At 42.0% G+C, this 14,589-nt stretch overlaps 1 protein-coding gene across 7 annotated transcripts in view; it reads right to left on the bottom strand.

Moving 5' to 3' along the window:
- Positions 1-14,589, bottom strand: part of svep1 (sushi, von Willebrand factor type A, EGF and pentraxin domain containing 1) — a 239,394-nt gene that overhangs the window by 181,968 nt on the left and 42,837 nt on the right. For all 7 annotated transcript variants that reach the window (XM_072588116.1, XM_072588121.1, XM_072588115.1 and 4 more), the window contains one exon: positions 13,620-13,796. In XM_072588116.1, the coding sequence (XP_072444217.1) occupies positions 13,620-13,796 (177 nt within the window). The remainder of the gene's footprint in view (positions 1-13,619; positions 13,797-14,589) is intronic.

Genomic DNA, 14,589 nt, shown 5'->3' with positions numbered 1-14,589 from the left:
TCAGTCTGCGTTGAACTTAATGCAACTTAGACACAAACCTTTTCAGAGTCATTACCTTATGGCCTGGATTTTCTATTGGCCAAACAGCCATTAGTCTAGTATTAGGTGGGAGGTGCAACAGGGGACCATGAGGAATACTCTTTAAAGCCGACTAAGAAGGAATTGCATGGGAAATTGAAAATTCCACAGGGCAATTCATCTGCACTTGGAGACTCCAAAACTCTCCATTTAAATCAGAGAATCCCTTCTTTTCTTTGAAACCAGGGAGTTCTTTACTTCTGAGATTCCAAATGAGCTCTTTCTGAAATGTGGAGCCAAAGTTCCATTTTGACAGCTCTCTCTTGTGGTGCAGAAAATAAAACAGAGAAGGCAGAACCCTTATATTAAACCACTCTTATCAGACCTCAATTCTATTGCACTCTGCTGCCAAGTTAATTGCCAGATATTCAAGTATTGATGGCATTATAGAAATTGCTTGTGATGTTAGTCCATGAATCTAATAGCCTAAGTCAAAATGTAAAATATAGGAGCAGGGGTAGGCCAGTTTGTCCATCAAACCTGCTTCACTGTTCATAATATGATGGCTAACCTTTTGCTCCAACTCTGCTTTTCCACTCCAACTAACTCCCTCAATACCCTAATGAGAAAGACACTGAGGAAACTTAGAAAGAAAATGTCAGTGGTGATTTAAGTGAAGCAAATTATTGTTAAGGGTATATGAAATGCTAATATCTAGTGCTACTTCAAATTAAAATTACAGCATATAGGACTACAAAGGACATAAGCTACAGAAACAGTCCACTCAGCCCATCTAGTCCATGCCAGTGTTTGTCCATTCTCCCACCTTCCCAATTTTGAATCCATCATCATAACCATCTAACCAAACAAAAAAGAAAAGAATGGCGGATGCTGTAAATCAGAAACACAAACAGAAATTGCTGGTAAAGCTCAGAACTGTTCTGAGGAAGGGTCTGTTGAGCCAAAACATTAATGCTGCTTTCTCTCCACAGATACTGCTCGGCCAGCAATTTCTGTTTTTGTTGTTGATCATAACCACCTATTTCATATTTGCTGTGCAGCTTGCCCTTAAAGGAATCTATACAAATCACTTCAACCATTCCATGGGATAGCAAGATCTGTATTCGCACAAATCTTTCAGTGAAAAAGTATCTTCTGTAAGACCTTCAAAGATCTCATTAATAAAAAAATAATATGGGGGAGGAATTAAGTACCATCACTTAAGAAGTAATATTAGACAAACTGATGGGGCCAAACAACCTAATCCTGTTCCTATTTCTGTGTTCTTATGAAGCATGTAAGATCCTAAGGGGACTTGAATGGGTGGGTGTCAAAAGGATGTTTCCGCTTCTGAGACAATCTAGAACTTGGGTTCATAGTTTAAAAGTAAGGGATTGCCCATTTAAAATAGAGATGAGGAAGTCTTTTTTTCTCTGAGAGGGTTGAGAGTCTTTGGTGTTCCCTTCCTCAAATGGCAGCGGTATTTGATGATGAGAGATGATAGCGGGTCTGCAGGAATGTAGAGTTGCGGTTAAAATTAGGTCCTATTGAATAGTGGAGCAGACTTGAAGGGCTGAATGGCCTATAATTTTTTTTCATATACAAAACAAAAGTAGAAGGTTCTGAATGTTGTAAGTTGGAAATATTTCAGCTCCTGGCACTGATCCCTGTGGCACTTTGTTTGATATATCTTGCCAACCCAAGATGACTAAATTATAACTACTCCCATTTTCCTGTTAGTTAATTAATCCTTTCTCCATGCCAATATGTTATTCCCAACACTACCAATTTTAAATTTGGATAGGCACTTTTGATGTGGCATCTTGTCAAATGCCTTCTGGAAATCCAAGTTCACTGCAGCCACACTTTCCTTTCTATCTATATTACTTGCTATCGTTTGACTCTGCCTGACTGCACAGACTTGGAGGAGTTGGTGTTGGACTGTTTTGGAGTGCCGCTCCTTCATCAGGTGGGTTGTGGAGGTTAAGAGCACGTTCACATAATTTACAGCCAAAGGAGTCCAGTGTCATGGAGATGTGATACAGTAAACAATCTTAGATTGAAATTTTCATCTTTTATAATGGGATATGCTGGTTTCTGTTCTTTGATATGTAAATCCCAGAACTTCTTTTAAATTACATTCTCAAGATAGTTCAGCTTTTTAAACAATAGATGTGAAGTTTTTCTGTGTCCCAATGCTATGTCAGATTTCCAAACCCACTGTATAGTTTTATAGAGTTTTACATAGATTCATACAGTTTTTGAGCAAAATAAAATTTAACTCTGCAAAAACTAATTCACCCCATAAGCTTATATGTGTGTGATTGTAGGAGCGACAGATTGAGTGTGGATGTGGGTGTGAGTGCATATGATAGAGTGTGTAAGCTTGGTTAAGTGTGTGTATGAGTGTGATGGAGTATGTGTGAGAGGGTGCGTGTGTCGGTGTGAGCGCGGGGTGTGTATGAATATGCATATGACAGAGATCTTGTGTGTGAGGGATAGTCTGCGTGTGTGTAAGTATGTAGGAATGTGTGTGTGTGTGTGTGTGTGTTTTGGGGCGGGGGGGAGAGTGGGTGCAATGGGGTCACCTATAGTGTGACATGAACCCAAGGTTCTGGTTGAGGCCATCCCCATGGGTACCAAACTTGGCTAACAGCCTCTGCTTGGCCATTCTGCATTGTTGCCTGTCCTGAAGTATGCCTTGGAGGATGGTCTCCTGAAGGTCTGAGGTCGAATGTCCCAGGCCACTGAAATGTTCTCCGACTGGGAGGGAACACTCCTGCCTTGTGATTGTTGTGCGGTATTCATTCATCCGTTGTTGTAGCATCTGCTTGGTCTCGCCAATGTACCATGCCTCAGGGCATCCTTGCCTGCAGCACATGAGACAGGCCATATTGGCTGAGTCACATGAGTACTTGCCGTGTACATGTAATGGTGTTATGCAAGGGTTTGAGAGAGTATTAGGCATCTTTTCACACTTACCCCAGCACACTCACAAACATATAAACACACGCACCCTATCACTTGCACTCATACTCACACTCACACTCACACGCACATATCTACATGCACACTCAATCTATCGCTCCTATATGTGCACACATATAATCTTATGGAGTGAATTTGTTTTTGCAGAATTAAATTTTACTTTGCTCAAAAACTGCATGAATCCCTGTAAAACTCTGTAAAACTATGTACAGAGTTTGTCAGTCTGACATAGCGTTGAGACACAGACAGACTTCACACTGTAATTTAATGTAATTTAAAAGTAGTTCAAGGATTTAAATATCAAAGAACAGAAACCAGCATATCCCATTACAAAAAATAACACTTTTAATCTAAGATTGTTTACTGTATCACATATCCATGACACTGGACTCCTTTGGCTATAAATTCTGTGAGCATGATCTTAACCTGTACAATCACCTGATGAAGGAGCAGTGCTCTGAAAGCTAGTGCTTCCAAATAAACCTGTTGGTCTATAACCTGGTGTTGTGTGATTTTTAACTTTAACTGCACAGAGATTTTCTCAGTGTCCTGCTGCAAACTCAAAAATAAATTCAAGCGTTTTCCCTATTACATGAATATTGTAAGGATGCATTCTAGTTAAGTGAAGACTGATGTTTGAAATCCTGTTTCCAAACTCATAAATCATGAGCAGATGAGATATAATGGCTCCTTTTCTGGCAAAGCAGCAATTATTAAATTCTCATCCTTCCTTTCAAATCTCTCCAGGGCCTCACTGCTCATCCTTTTCTGCCCAGTTTCTGGGCAGCCCCACAGCCTTCTGGGATCTGTGCATCAAGTTCTAACCTTTAGAGTATCCCCCATTTTTATTGTATCCTTCCTGCCAGGCCAGCCCTTCAGCTGCCTGGCCTCCAAGCTCTGGAATTCCATTCCCTAATCCTGGTCTCCTCTCTACGTGATCTTTCCTGTACAGTCATGCACTCCTGAAAATCTCATTTGAACAAATTTTTGGTATTCTTCAGTGGCTTAGAGTAAAACTATTTTCTGATAACCTGGTTCCTGGACAGGTGCCCTGGAATGTTTGAGAAGATTAAAGGTGGAAGTTAGTGTCATTCATCTGTCAGATTGAAGGTCTTCTAATATACATACTTTAGTCTTAAGTTGCATGTTTCTGGGTATCGCCAAAATTCACAGAAATGCAATCCTTTTAAAAGTCATGTTTATTTTTGAAGTCTGCCCTGAGAACTGGCTGGCTTCAGTGAGCCTGCAGGCTTTTGATTCATCAGAACAGGACAAGGCCACACAACCCCTTGAGTCTGTCCACTACTGCAGGATGGAAGTGGCAAATGGACAAGACAGCTGAAAACAATAAACAGCAGAAATGCTTGCATGTCAAAAATGATTGAGTGATACGTACCTAAAGATTTATAGCTTCCAAGCGTTATCCCTAAAAGAAGACGCTGCCAGATCTTTCATTGAGTGCTGGATTCCAGTTAAATACTACAATGTCAGTTTGTAGCAGTGACAGTCCAAGTCAGTGGATTAGTGAAACATATATTGCACAGACCAACAGGAAACTGTGGAATGGTCAATGCCCAATCATTATTGATTCACAGAGAATTCACCTCATTTTAAAGGCACCAACAGGGTCCATTAACTGTTAAGATATTCACATCGTCACTCTTCGCAATCCTAATCTGGATGTTCACTGCTGGTGGATGTTTATGTTTCTGAATCAAAGCTACTTGAGGTGAATGGAGCCAATTCAAGATGTGACCTCAAACCACATCTTAAGTTGAACTCTGCAGATCGATGAGATGCAAAACTTTCCTCTGTAACTATAATACAGTTGGTGTCGATCTTCCAGATTCCTGCCTGATTAGACTACTGGAATAGCATGCAGGTTTAAAAATGGGGCAGGACAGAGTTAGATGCTGGAAGTGGTCATTGTGGTGCTCAGATTCCATTAGGTCATATAAGGACAAAAGCAATATCCAGAGCTGAGTTGGAACACTGACCCACCTTGCTGTTGGAAGTGAGGGGATGGGGTCAATAAGAGTGCGTGCAGTGGGTTGGGCAATACAGGTGTCTAGAGGTCAGGCATCCATCAGAAAGTCTGGAACGAATGGAGTTTCTGTCATGTTAAACAAGGAAAAAAAAATCTTGAGTCGAAAGGAGCCAGAGACAGCAAAGCCACTGGCAATGAATGTACTTCCACGGATGAAATGGGAATAGAACTCTGAGTTGTTCCAATTGCAATGAATCTTTACGGTATGACAGGCCTTTTCAGAAGGACTAGCGGGCACTAGGTTGAGAATAATTTTGAAACAGATTCATTAGGAATTCTTGATTTTCCTCCAGTTTCCATATAGCCCAGGGTGGCCACACCATCATCATGACAGTTGTTTGAAAACCCAACATATATTTGCCACAAGTCACATTCCACCTTACCAGTCGCTGAGTCAGCGAAATGTTTTCACAGTGACTGTTTTGTTCATGGGTTTTATTTTTGCTATTTAGGGATTGGAGAAATTTATATTTTGAAAAGAGCCAGACCAAACCAAGCAAACAGAGAAATGCCTGGTTTACATCATGACATCTCCACAGTATCATTTGCTCCCCACAAATAATTGAAATGCCCTTAAAAATCACTGGGGTTCAAACTGTGCTCCCAGTTTTACATAAAGCATTGTTATCTCATTAATAATCAAAGTGTAAAGTTGAAGTTTCAAATTATAACTTAAATATGCCAATAATAATGTTTTGCTATCATTCTTAATGAATCACCTATCCATAGCAGCAGCCAAATTCAAATGAATTGCCTGGTGAATTGTTCAGATCTTGATCACATCTGGAGACATTGAATTACAAAAAACTCTTTCAAGATTTCAATTTATTTGACCATGTTTAGCATCTGTCTTCTCTGAACAGACAGCACAGTATTTGGGTAACTGTCTGAAGTCTATATACAATAAATAAACCAGGCTTTAATCTCCTCAATAACTGATTCTATTTACTGCACACGTACAGAAAATATTCCCTCTTTAATATGTATCAATCAGAAGTGACGTAGCACTTTTCACAACCATAGGATGTCTTCAAGTGCTTTACAGCCACTGAGTCATTTTTTGAATTGCAGTCATTATTATAGTGTAGGAAACTTGGCAGCCAATTAATGTACAATGAGCTTGCTCAATCAGTAATATGACAGTGACCAGACCATTTTTTTTAATGCTTGTTGATGGATTAGTCCTGGCCAAACTCCTTTTCAAATTGTATGCTCAGTAAGAAGCTTGTAGTCAGAAGTGAGGCAAAGTGTGGAATTTGGAAGTTGATTTATGTGGCAAGATGTAATCAGTAATTTTTGAGTTTACATGTAGATATGAACGAGGTGTGTCGGTGTGTGTGTCCTTGTGTACGTGTGTGTCCTTGTGTGTGTGTATGTCTGTATGTGTGCGTGTGTGTGTCAGGGTGTGTGTCTGTGTTTGTGTCTGTGTGTCTGTGTGTGTCTGCATCTGTGTGTGTGCATGGTTAGAAACATGGGACTGGGATTTCATAGCAATTACATAAACATGGCTCAGGGATTGACAGGACTAGCAGCTAATCTTCTAGGATACAAATGCTACAGGAAAGATAGAAAGGGAGGCAAGAGAGGAGGGGGAGTGGTGTTCTTGATAAGGGATATCAGCTGTACTGAGGGAGGATATTCCTGGAAATACATCCAGGGAAGTTATTTGGCTGGAATTGAGAAATAGGAAAGGGATGATCACCTTATTGGGATTGTATTATAGAGTCCCTAATAGTCAGAGGGAAATTGAGAAATAAATTTGTAAGGAAATCTCTGTTATCTGTAAGAATAATAGGGTGGTTATGGTGGGGGAATTTAACATTCCAAACATAGACTGGGACTGCCATAGTGTTAAGAGTTTAGCTAAAGAGGCATTTGGGCCCCTCAAAGATCAGCAAGGTGGCATTTGTGCAGAGCCGCAAAAAATGGGGGAGATATTAAGAGTATTTTGCATCAGTATTTACTGTGGAAAAGGATATGGAAGATATAGAATTTAGGGAAATAGATGGTGACATTTTGAAAAATGTCCATATTACAGAGGAGGAAGTGCTGGATGCCTTGAAACACGTAAAAGTGGATAAATCGTCAGGACCTGATCAGGTGTACCCTAGAACTCTATGTGAAGCTAGGGAAGTGATTACTGGACCTCTTACTGACATATTTGTATCATCGATAGTCACAGGTGAGGTGCCGGAAGACTGGAGGTTGGCTAACGTGGTGCCACTGTTTAACCAGGGTGATAAGGACAAGTCAGGGAACTATAGAGCAGTGAGCCTGATGTCAGTGGAGGGCAAGTTGTTGGATGGAATCCTGAGGGACAGGATTTACATGTATTTGGAAAGGCAAGGACTGATTAGGAATAGTCAACATGGCTTTGTGCATGGGAAATCATGTCTCACAAACTTGATTGAGTTTTTGAAGAAGTAACAAAGAGGATTGATGAGAGTAGAATGATAGATGTGATCTATATGGACTTCAGTGAGGCATTCGACAAGGGTTTCCCATGGGACACTGGTGAGCAATGTTAGATCTCACAGAATACAGGGAGAACTAGCCATTTAGATACAGAACAGGCTGAAAGGTAGAAGACAGAGGGTGGTGGTGCAGGGTTATTTTTCAGACTGGAGGCCTGTGACCAGTGGAGTGCCACAGGGATCAGTGCTGGGTCCACTACTTTTCATCATTTATATAAATGATTTGGATGTGAGCATAAGAGGTATAGTCGGTAAGTTTGCGGATGACCCCAAAATTGGAGGTGTAGTGGACAGTGAAGAACGTTACCTCAGATTACAACAGGATCTTGATCAGATGGGCCAATGGGCTGAGAAGTGGCAGATGGAGTTTAATTCAGATAAATGCAAGTTGCTGCATTTTGGGAAAGCAAATCTTAGCAGGACTTATATACTTAATGGTAAGGTTCTAGGGAGTGTTGCTGAACAAAGAGACCTTGGAGTGCAGGTTCATAGCTCCTTGAAAGTGCAGTTGCAGGTAGATAGGATAGTGAAGAAGGCATTTGGTATGCTTTCCTTTATTGGTCAGAGTACTGGGTACAGGAAGTGGGAGGTCATGTTGGGGCTGTACAGGACATTCGTTAGGCCACTGTTCGAATATTGCATGCAGTTCTGGTCTCCTTTCTATCGGAAAGATGTTGTGAAACTTGAAAGGGTTCAGAAAAGATTTACAAGGATGTTGTCAGGGTTGGAGGGTTTGAGCTATAGGGAGAGGCTGAACAGGCTGGGGCTGTTTTCCCTGGAACGTCGGAGGTTGAGGGGTGACCTTATAGAGGGTTACAAAATCATGAGGGGTATGGATAGGATAAATAGACAAAGTCTTTTCCCTGGGGTCAGGGAGTCCAGAACTAGAGGGCATAGGTTTAGGGTGAGAGGGGAAAGATATAAAAGAGACCTAAGGGGCACGTTTTCATGCAGAGGGTGATACATGTATGGAATGAGCTGCCAGAGGAAGTGGTGGAGGCTAGTATAATTGCAACTTTTAAAAGGCATTTGGATGGGTATATGAATAGGAAGGGTTTGGAGGGATATGGGCTGGGTGCTGGCAGGTGGGACTAGATTGGAATGGGATATCTGGTTGGCATGGACAAGTTGGACCGAAGGGTCTGCTTCTGTGCTATGACTCTAAGACTCTGATGTGGAACTCAAAGAGTGTGGTTTTGGAAAAGCACAGCTGGTCAGGCAGCATCCAAGAAGCAGGAGTGCGGACATTTCAAGCATAAGCTCTTAATCAGGAATGAGGGGGTGGCCTAAGGGGGCTGAGAGATAATTGGGAGGGGGATGGGGCTAGGGGGAAGGTAGCTGGGAATGTGTCGGGTAGATGAAGGTGGGGTGAAGCTGATTGGTTGGAGAGGAGGGTGGAGCAGATAGGTGGGAACCAAGATGGACAGGTAGGACAGTTCTAGAGGGCGATGCTGAGTTGGAAGGTTGGATTTGGGATAAGGTGGGACAGGGGAAATGAGGAAATAATCTTCAAGTGAGTTAAATAGCCTTGTAAAACCATGCAGTCAGTAAGAGGTACATGGTCAGGAGACTACACCAAAGTGATTTGCTCAGTTGCTGAAAGGCTGGTTTACAATGCAGAGTGATGTCAACAGCGTGCGTTCAATTCCCTTATTGGCTGAGGTTACCATGAAGGACTCTCTTTCTCAACCTCCCTCCTCAGCTGTAGTGAGATGATCCTCAGGTTTAACAACCAGCAGCCATCTCTCTCTCTCTCTAATGAGAGCAGTTGTATGGTCTGGTAGGACTATGGTGGCTTTACTTTTACTGTTATATATTTAGTAGTGTGTATCAGTACAAAGAATAAGTATTGTTTCTTTTAGCCATAGCAAGGTTAATGAATAAATAAAGGAATGTTGGGGTGGTTCAACCTCAAGAATGCTTGTTGTATGCAATTTGGAAACTCCAAAATGCTTCATGTGTCTTGAATAACAATTTGTGCAGGAAGTGCCATCAGATACAGCAGCTTGAGCTCCAAGTTTCAGAATTTCACCAGCATCTGCCATGACTTCAATCTGTCATTAAGACTGAGGGCTACAGAGGAAACCCAGTTATAGATGTGGTGACTGCAATTTAGGCTTTTGCAGGGGCAGAGGGAATGGGTGACCACTAGGCAGTTAAAAAGGGACAGTCAGGTAATACAAGTGCCATCTAGGTGCAGTCTATTCACCAAACAATAAGCTGATGAGATGATGGTTTCTCTGAGGAATGCAACCAGTGTGAAGTCAATGTTATCATGGGATACACAACAGAGCAGGAAGTTAAAAGAAAGACTGCAAGGGCCATAGTACAGGTGCTTTGACAGTTAGTGGAGCAGATAGATGTTTCTGTGGCCTCAGACTTGTCTCGGGGATAGTGTGATGCCAGGTCAAGGATGCTACTGAGCAGCTGCAGTGGAGGCAGCTCCTCATTGGAGCAAACAACACGGATAGAAGAGGGATGAGGCCTTGCAATCAGAATTTACAGCGCTGGGTCGAAAATTAATAAGCAGGATTTCAAAATTAGTCATCCAGTCCAGTGTGCACGTGAGTGTAGGAATAGCTGGACAAGGCAGACGAACGTATGACTGGGACATTGGTGCAGCAAGTGAGGGCTTTAGTCCCTGGGTAAATTGAGGCCAGCTCTGGGGAAGATGGGACCTGTACAGGTTGGATGGATTGTATCTGAACAGGGGTGGAATGAGCTGCCAGAGGAAGTGGTGGAAGCTGGTACAATTACAGCATTTAAAAGGCATCTGCATGGGTATATGAATAGGGAGGGTTGAGAGGGATATGGGCCAAATGCTGGAAAATGGGACTGGATTAGGTTAGGATATCTGGTCAGCATGGACAAATTGGACCAAAGGGTCTGTTTCCATGCTGTACGTATCTATGATTCTACGACTCTCTGAGTTCCTTGCAGCGCAGCAGGGAGAGCTTCAATAAGTTGGGCAGAGGACCCATGTGTCGACTTGATGGGACAAAAGCAAAAATTAAAATGGAAGGCAGAAAATTACTGAATGAGTCAGGAAGGCAAAGGAAACAAAGCATAGAGAAAGTATTTTGCAGTGCTCAAGGGCATCTACTTCAATGAGTAGCAAATAAAGTGGACAAGATATGGGTACAAACAGAAATGTGATTACACAAACATGGCTTAAAGCTCTAAGTTAGGAAAAAAGCCAATTTTATGAAGCTGAGGAGTAATTTGGCAGAAATGGGTTGGGACCAGCGACTGAAGGTAAATCAGTATCAGAGCAGTGGGAGGTATCAAAGGAGAGATTCAAAGGGTTCAGAATAAACACGCTCACCCAAGATAAAGAATGAGATCGTTAGACTAGAGCGTCCTGGACGTCAAGGAGCTTACAGAGTAAGATAAAACAGGAAAAGACAAATCACATCAAAAACTCAACACAACAGAATGTTGAGACGGGTAAAGAAAGTAGAGGACGAAATCAAAAAAAAATTAGGAAAGCAAAAAGAGGACACAAAAGAACATTGGCAAGTTAAATCAAGGTGGATCCAAAAAAACGATTTATCAGTACTTTTAGGGTAACTATGGTGCATAAAAGACCAAATGTGTAGAGAATGAAAATATGGTTGTTAATGAAGACTTGGTGTAAGTATTCACAAAGGGTGGGGGGTGGGGTGGGGGGGGAAGGTGAGGGGGAATGCAGGCATTGCAGTTGAGAGAGGAAAGTGAAGCACTGGATGTGTTCCATAAAGGTACAGAGAAGCATTAGTGGGATTAGCATCATAGAAAGTGCGTAAATTCTCAGGTCTAGATGAAAGAAGAAACCAGCAAGGGAATAGCAAAAGGACTGACCACAATTTTCCGATCCTCATTGCATACAGGTATGGTGCCTGTGAATTGGAGGGCTACGAATGTTTTATTTTTGGAAGGAAGTGAGGGACAAAGCAAGTAATTGCAGGCCGGTCAGTCTATATTGGAATCAATTCCGAGAGACTCAATAAACTGTTATTTATGAAATATGTGGATCAATCAAGAATAGTCAGCATGGATTGGCTCCCAACTGCCTTCTGAAATGGTCTAACAAGTCGCTCCATTATGTTCAAGAAGATGCTAACCATTACCTTCTCAATGTTAATTAGCGAAAGGCACTAAATGTTCATTCCGTCAATGTGCACAGCCCATGAATAAATAATAAAAAGTGTTATGGTTCAAAACTGCATTGAAATCTACCTATCAAGCCCAGGCAAAAAGCTCCCCATCCCTAATCCAGCTTTTAAAGTTTGCAGTTTTCTACACAGCCCCATAATTACTCTAATTTCTAAATTCAACACTAAACAAAAGAAATCAGCTGGCAACTTGGAAAAGTGTGAGATGATGTATTTTTTAAGATCAAATAAGGCAAAGGAATTGGTGATGGGTGGGAGAATGTTGAGAGGCATAGAATAAATGAGGTGCCTTGGAATAAATGTTCATTGATCCCTGAAGAGAGCAGGATAGGTCAATAAGTTGTCTAAAAGACACATGGATTCCTTGCTTCATTAACTGAGTTACAGAATTCAAGATCAGGAGGCTATGCCAGAAATGTATATATCGTTAGTTAGGTTACGGCTTGATTACTGTGTAGTTCTGGTCACCTCGTTATGGAACATGTGACTGCACTGGATTAGTGGTGCTGGATGAGCACAGCAGTTCAGGCAACATTTACTGCTCCTTGGATGCTGCCTGAACTGCTGTGCTCTTCCAGCACCACTAATCCAGAATCTGGTTTCCAGCATCTGCAGTCATTGTTTTTACCTCGTTGATTTTAACCCTACTGCGAATCCTCTTGCAAGGATGCCTGCCTTGAAGAAGTTTTCCTCCTCTCTCTACAAGAATCTCAGGGAGTCCCTCTCCCACTGCAACTCCCAGGTCATTTCCTCTGCCCCGAAGCTCTTCAACCATGTCCTGAAACAAACTCGCTACCACAGCCACATTTGCTTCCTCAGTGCCTGCCTCCGTAACCAAATCATCCCACACGGACTCTGGACCACCTTTAAACCAGCAGAGTTTGGACCTGAACAGGACAAACAGTACAGACTACAGATTCAAAAACACCTGCAACGGGATTTTACTGCTCCTCGGATGCTGCCTGAACTGCTGTGCTCTTCCAGCACCACTAATCCAGAATCTGGTTTCCAGCATCTGCAGTCATTGTTTTTACCTATGTGACTGCACTGTACAGGGTGAAACAAAGATTTAGGATGATGTTGCTAGAACTGGAAAAATTCCACTATGAGGAATGATTGGATAGGTTGGAGTTGTTCTCCTGGGGACAGAGAAACACATTAGTAGTAATTTGCTAAGAAATGCAAAAACTGTTTAAATATGCCGCTCGATCAGATTTACATAAGATTAGTTGAGATTCATTAGACTCAACGGTTCATATCAAAAGTTGAAGAGTATGGTGCTGGGAAAGGACAGCTGGTCAGGCAGCATCTGAGGAGCAGGCGAGTCGATATTTCGAGCATAAGCTCTTCGACTCTGATCTCCAGCATCTGCAGTCCTCACGCTCTCCCAGTTCACATCAAAAGATCATCAGAGAACTGGATACTGGTGCAACTTAACATGACCATTACAATTTCACAGTATTCAACAAGATAGTAAAAAGATCGAATCCTATGATTTACTGCTTTTACATTTTTTCTTCTCCAATCTTCACATCCAAGTATTAATTGTTGCATGCCCTGGTGAATCCCTTCATTGACTTGAGTTTTTATTACTTCGGATCTGTGTACATTTAAACCTCAGTTGATTTTCCAAGGAATTTTCCAGGGTTATAGTCCAACAGGTTTCATTGGAAGCACACTAGCTACCACCTGATGAAGGAGCGCGCTCTAAAATCTAGTGTGCTTCCAATGAAACCTGTTGGACTATAACCTGGTGTTGTGTGGTCTTTAACATTGTACACCCCAGTCCAACACCAGCATCTCCAAATCATTATTTATATGCTGAAGTGATTATTCCTAATGCCATTTAAAAAGCTTTACATACAGCACGTAAATTCTGCCCTGGCTTCCCAAATCAATGGAAAAGATTAGGAGTCATGAGGACACAGAGCCTCCTACCTGTGCACTCATGCTGTAGTCCCTTGCCGTAGTAACCTTTCTCGCAGATGCACTCATATTGACCAGTGTTGGTGCCACACTTGCAGCTTGCCATTTCATCACAGCAGTTCTGGCCCAGTTCACAGAGGAACGAACAACGGGCTCGGTCCTCCTGGATGTAGTCACCAGAGGGAAGATCTATAAAGAAGAAACACATCTTTTTCACAACTTGGTGGAGTCAGATTGACAGCGCAATCATTTGTTCCAGTGATTTAAATTTCCACAAAAAGAACTTTCTGTAGTGCATTTCATGACCTCAATGTCCATGCATGCTGCTGACCTTGAAAGGGTGATTTAATCTGGGCTGCAGTGCAGTGCAAAATGTACCATTCTCTCACATTGACTCAGCAGCTGGTACACTCAACTCTGAGTCAAGGGTTGTTATGGATCTCAGTCCCACTTTAGAGACTTAAGCACCAAATCTCAGATGATATTCTGAATGCAAAACTAAGGGAGGACTGTACTGTCAAAGGAGCAGTTAGATGACATGTTGAGGCACTGCCAGCCATCCTTGGTGGAAGGAAAAGGGGGCCCTGTTCTTTATATTTTATTATATACCTTTTATTTTCAGGAATATAACATTTAAGTTAAGGTTCAGAAGTTCAGAATAGAAGATTTAGCTGGAGACACACAGATGTGATGTCTACACTCAGTCCAGGGAGATTCTTTTGTTTGAGTCTTAGAGTTAAATTAGTTTAAAAGCATTCAGTAAACCGTGAGATCCTGTTACAATCTGAAATAACTGCACAGAGGCCAGTATTCCATCACCAAGTCACCCTTTATTTACATGTTCACGGTCCATGAACTCTGACCAGCCAGCTCAGAGCCAGTCCCTAGAGTGAGGAGTCTCTCTGTCTACATAGAACATAGAACATAGAAGAATACAGCGCAGTACAGGCCCTTTGGCCCTCGATGTTGCACCGATCCAAGC

This window comes from Chiloscyllium punctatum, chromosome 2, assembly GCF_047496795.1.
Source record: "Chiloscyllium punctatum isolate Juve2018m chromosome 2, sChiPun1.3, whole genome shotgun sequence".
NCBI classification, from domain to species: domain Eukaryota; kingdom Metazoa; phylum Chordata; class Chondrichthyes; order Orectolobiformes; family Hemiscylliidae; genus Chiloscyllium; species Chiloscyllium punctatum.
This window is presented reverse-complemented; position numbering and strand designations above follow the sequence as displayed.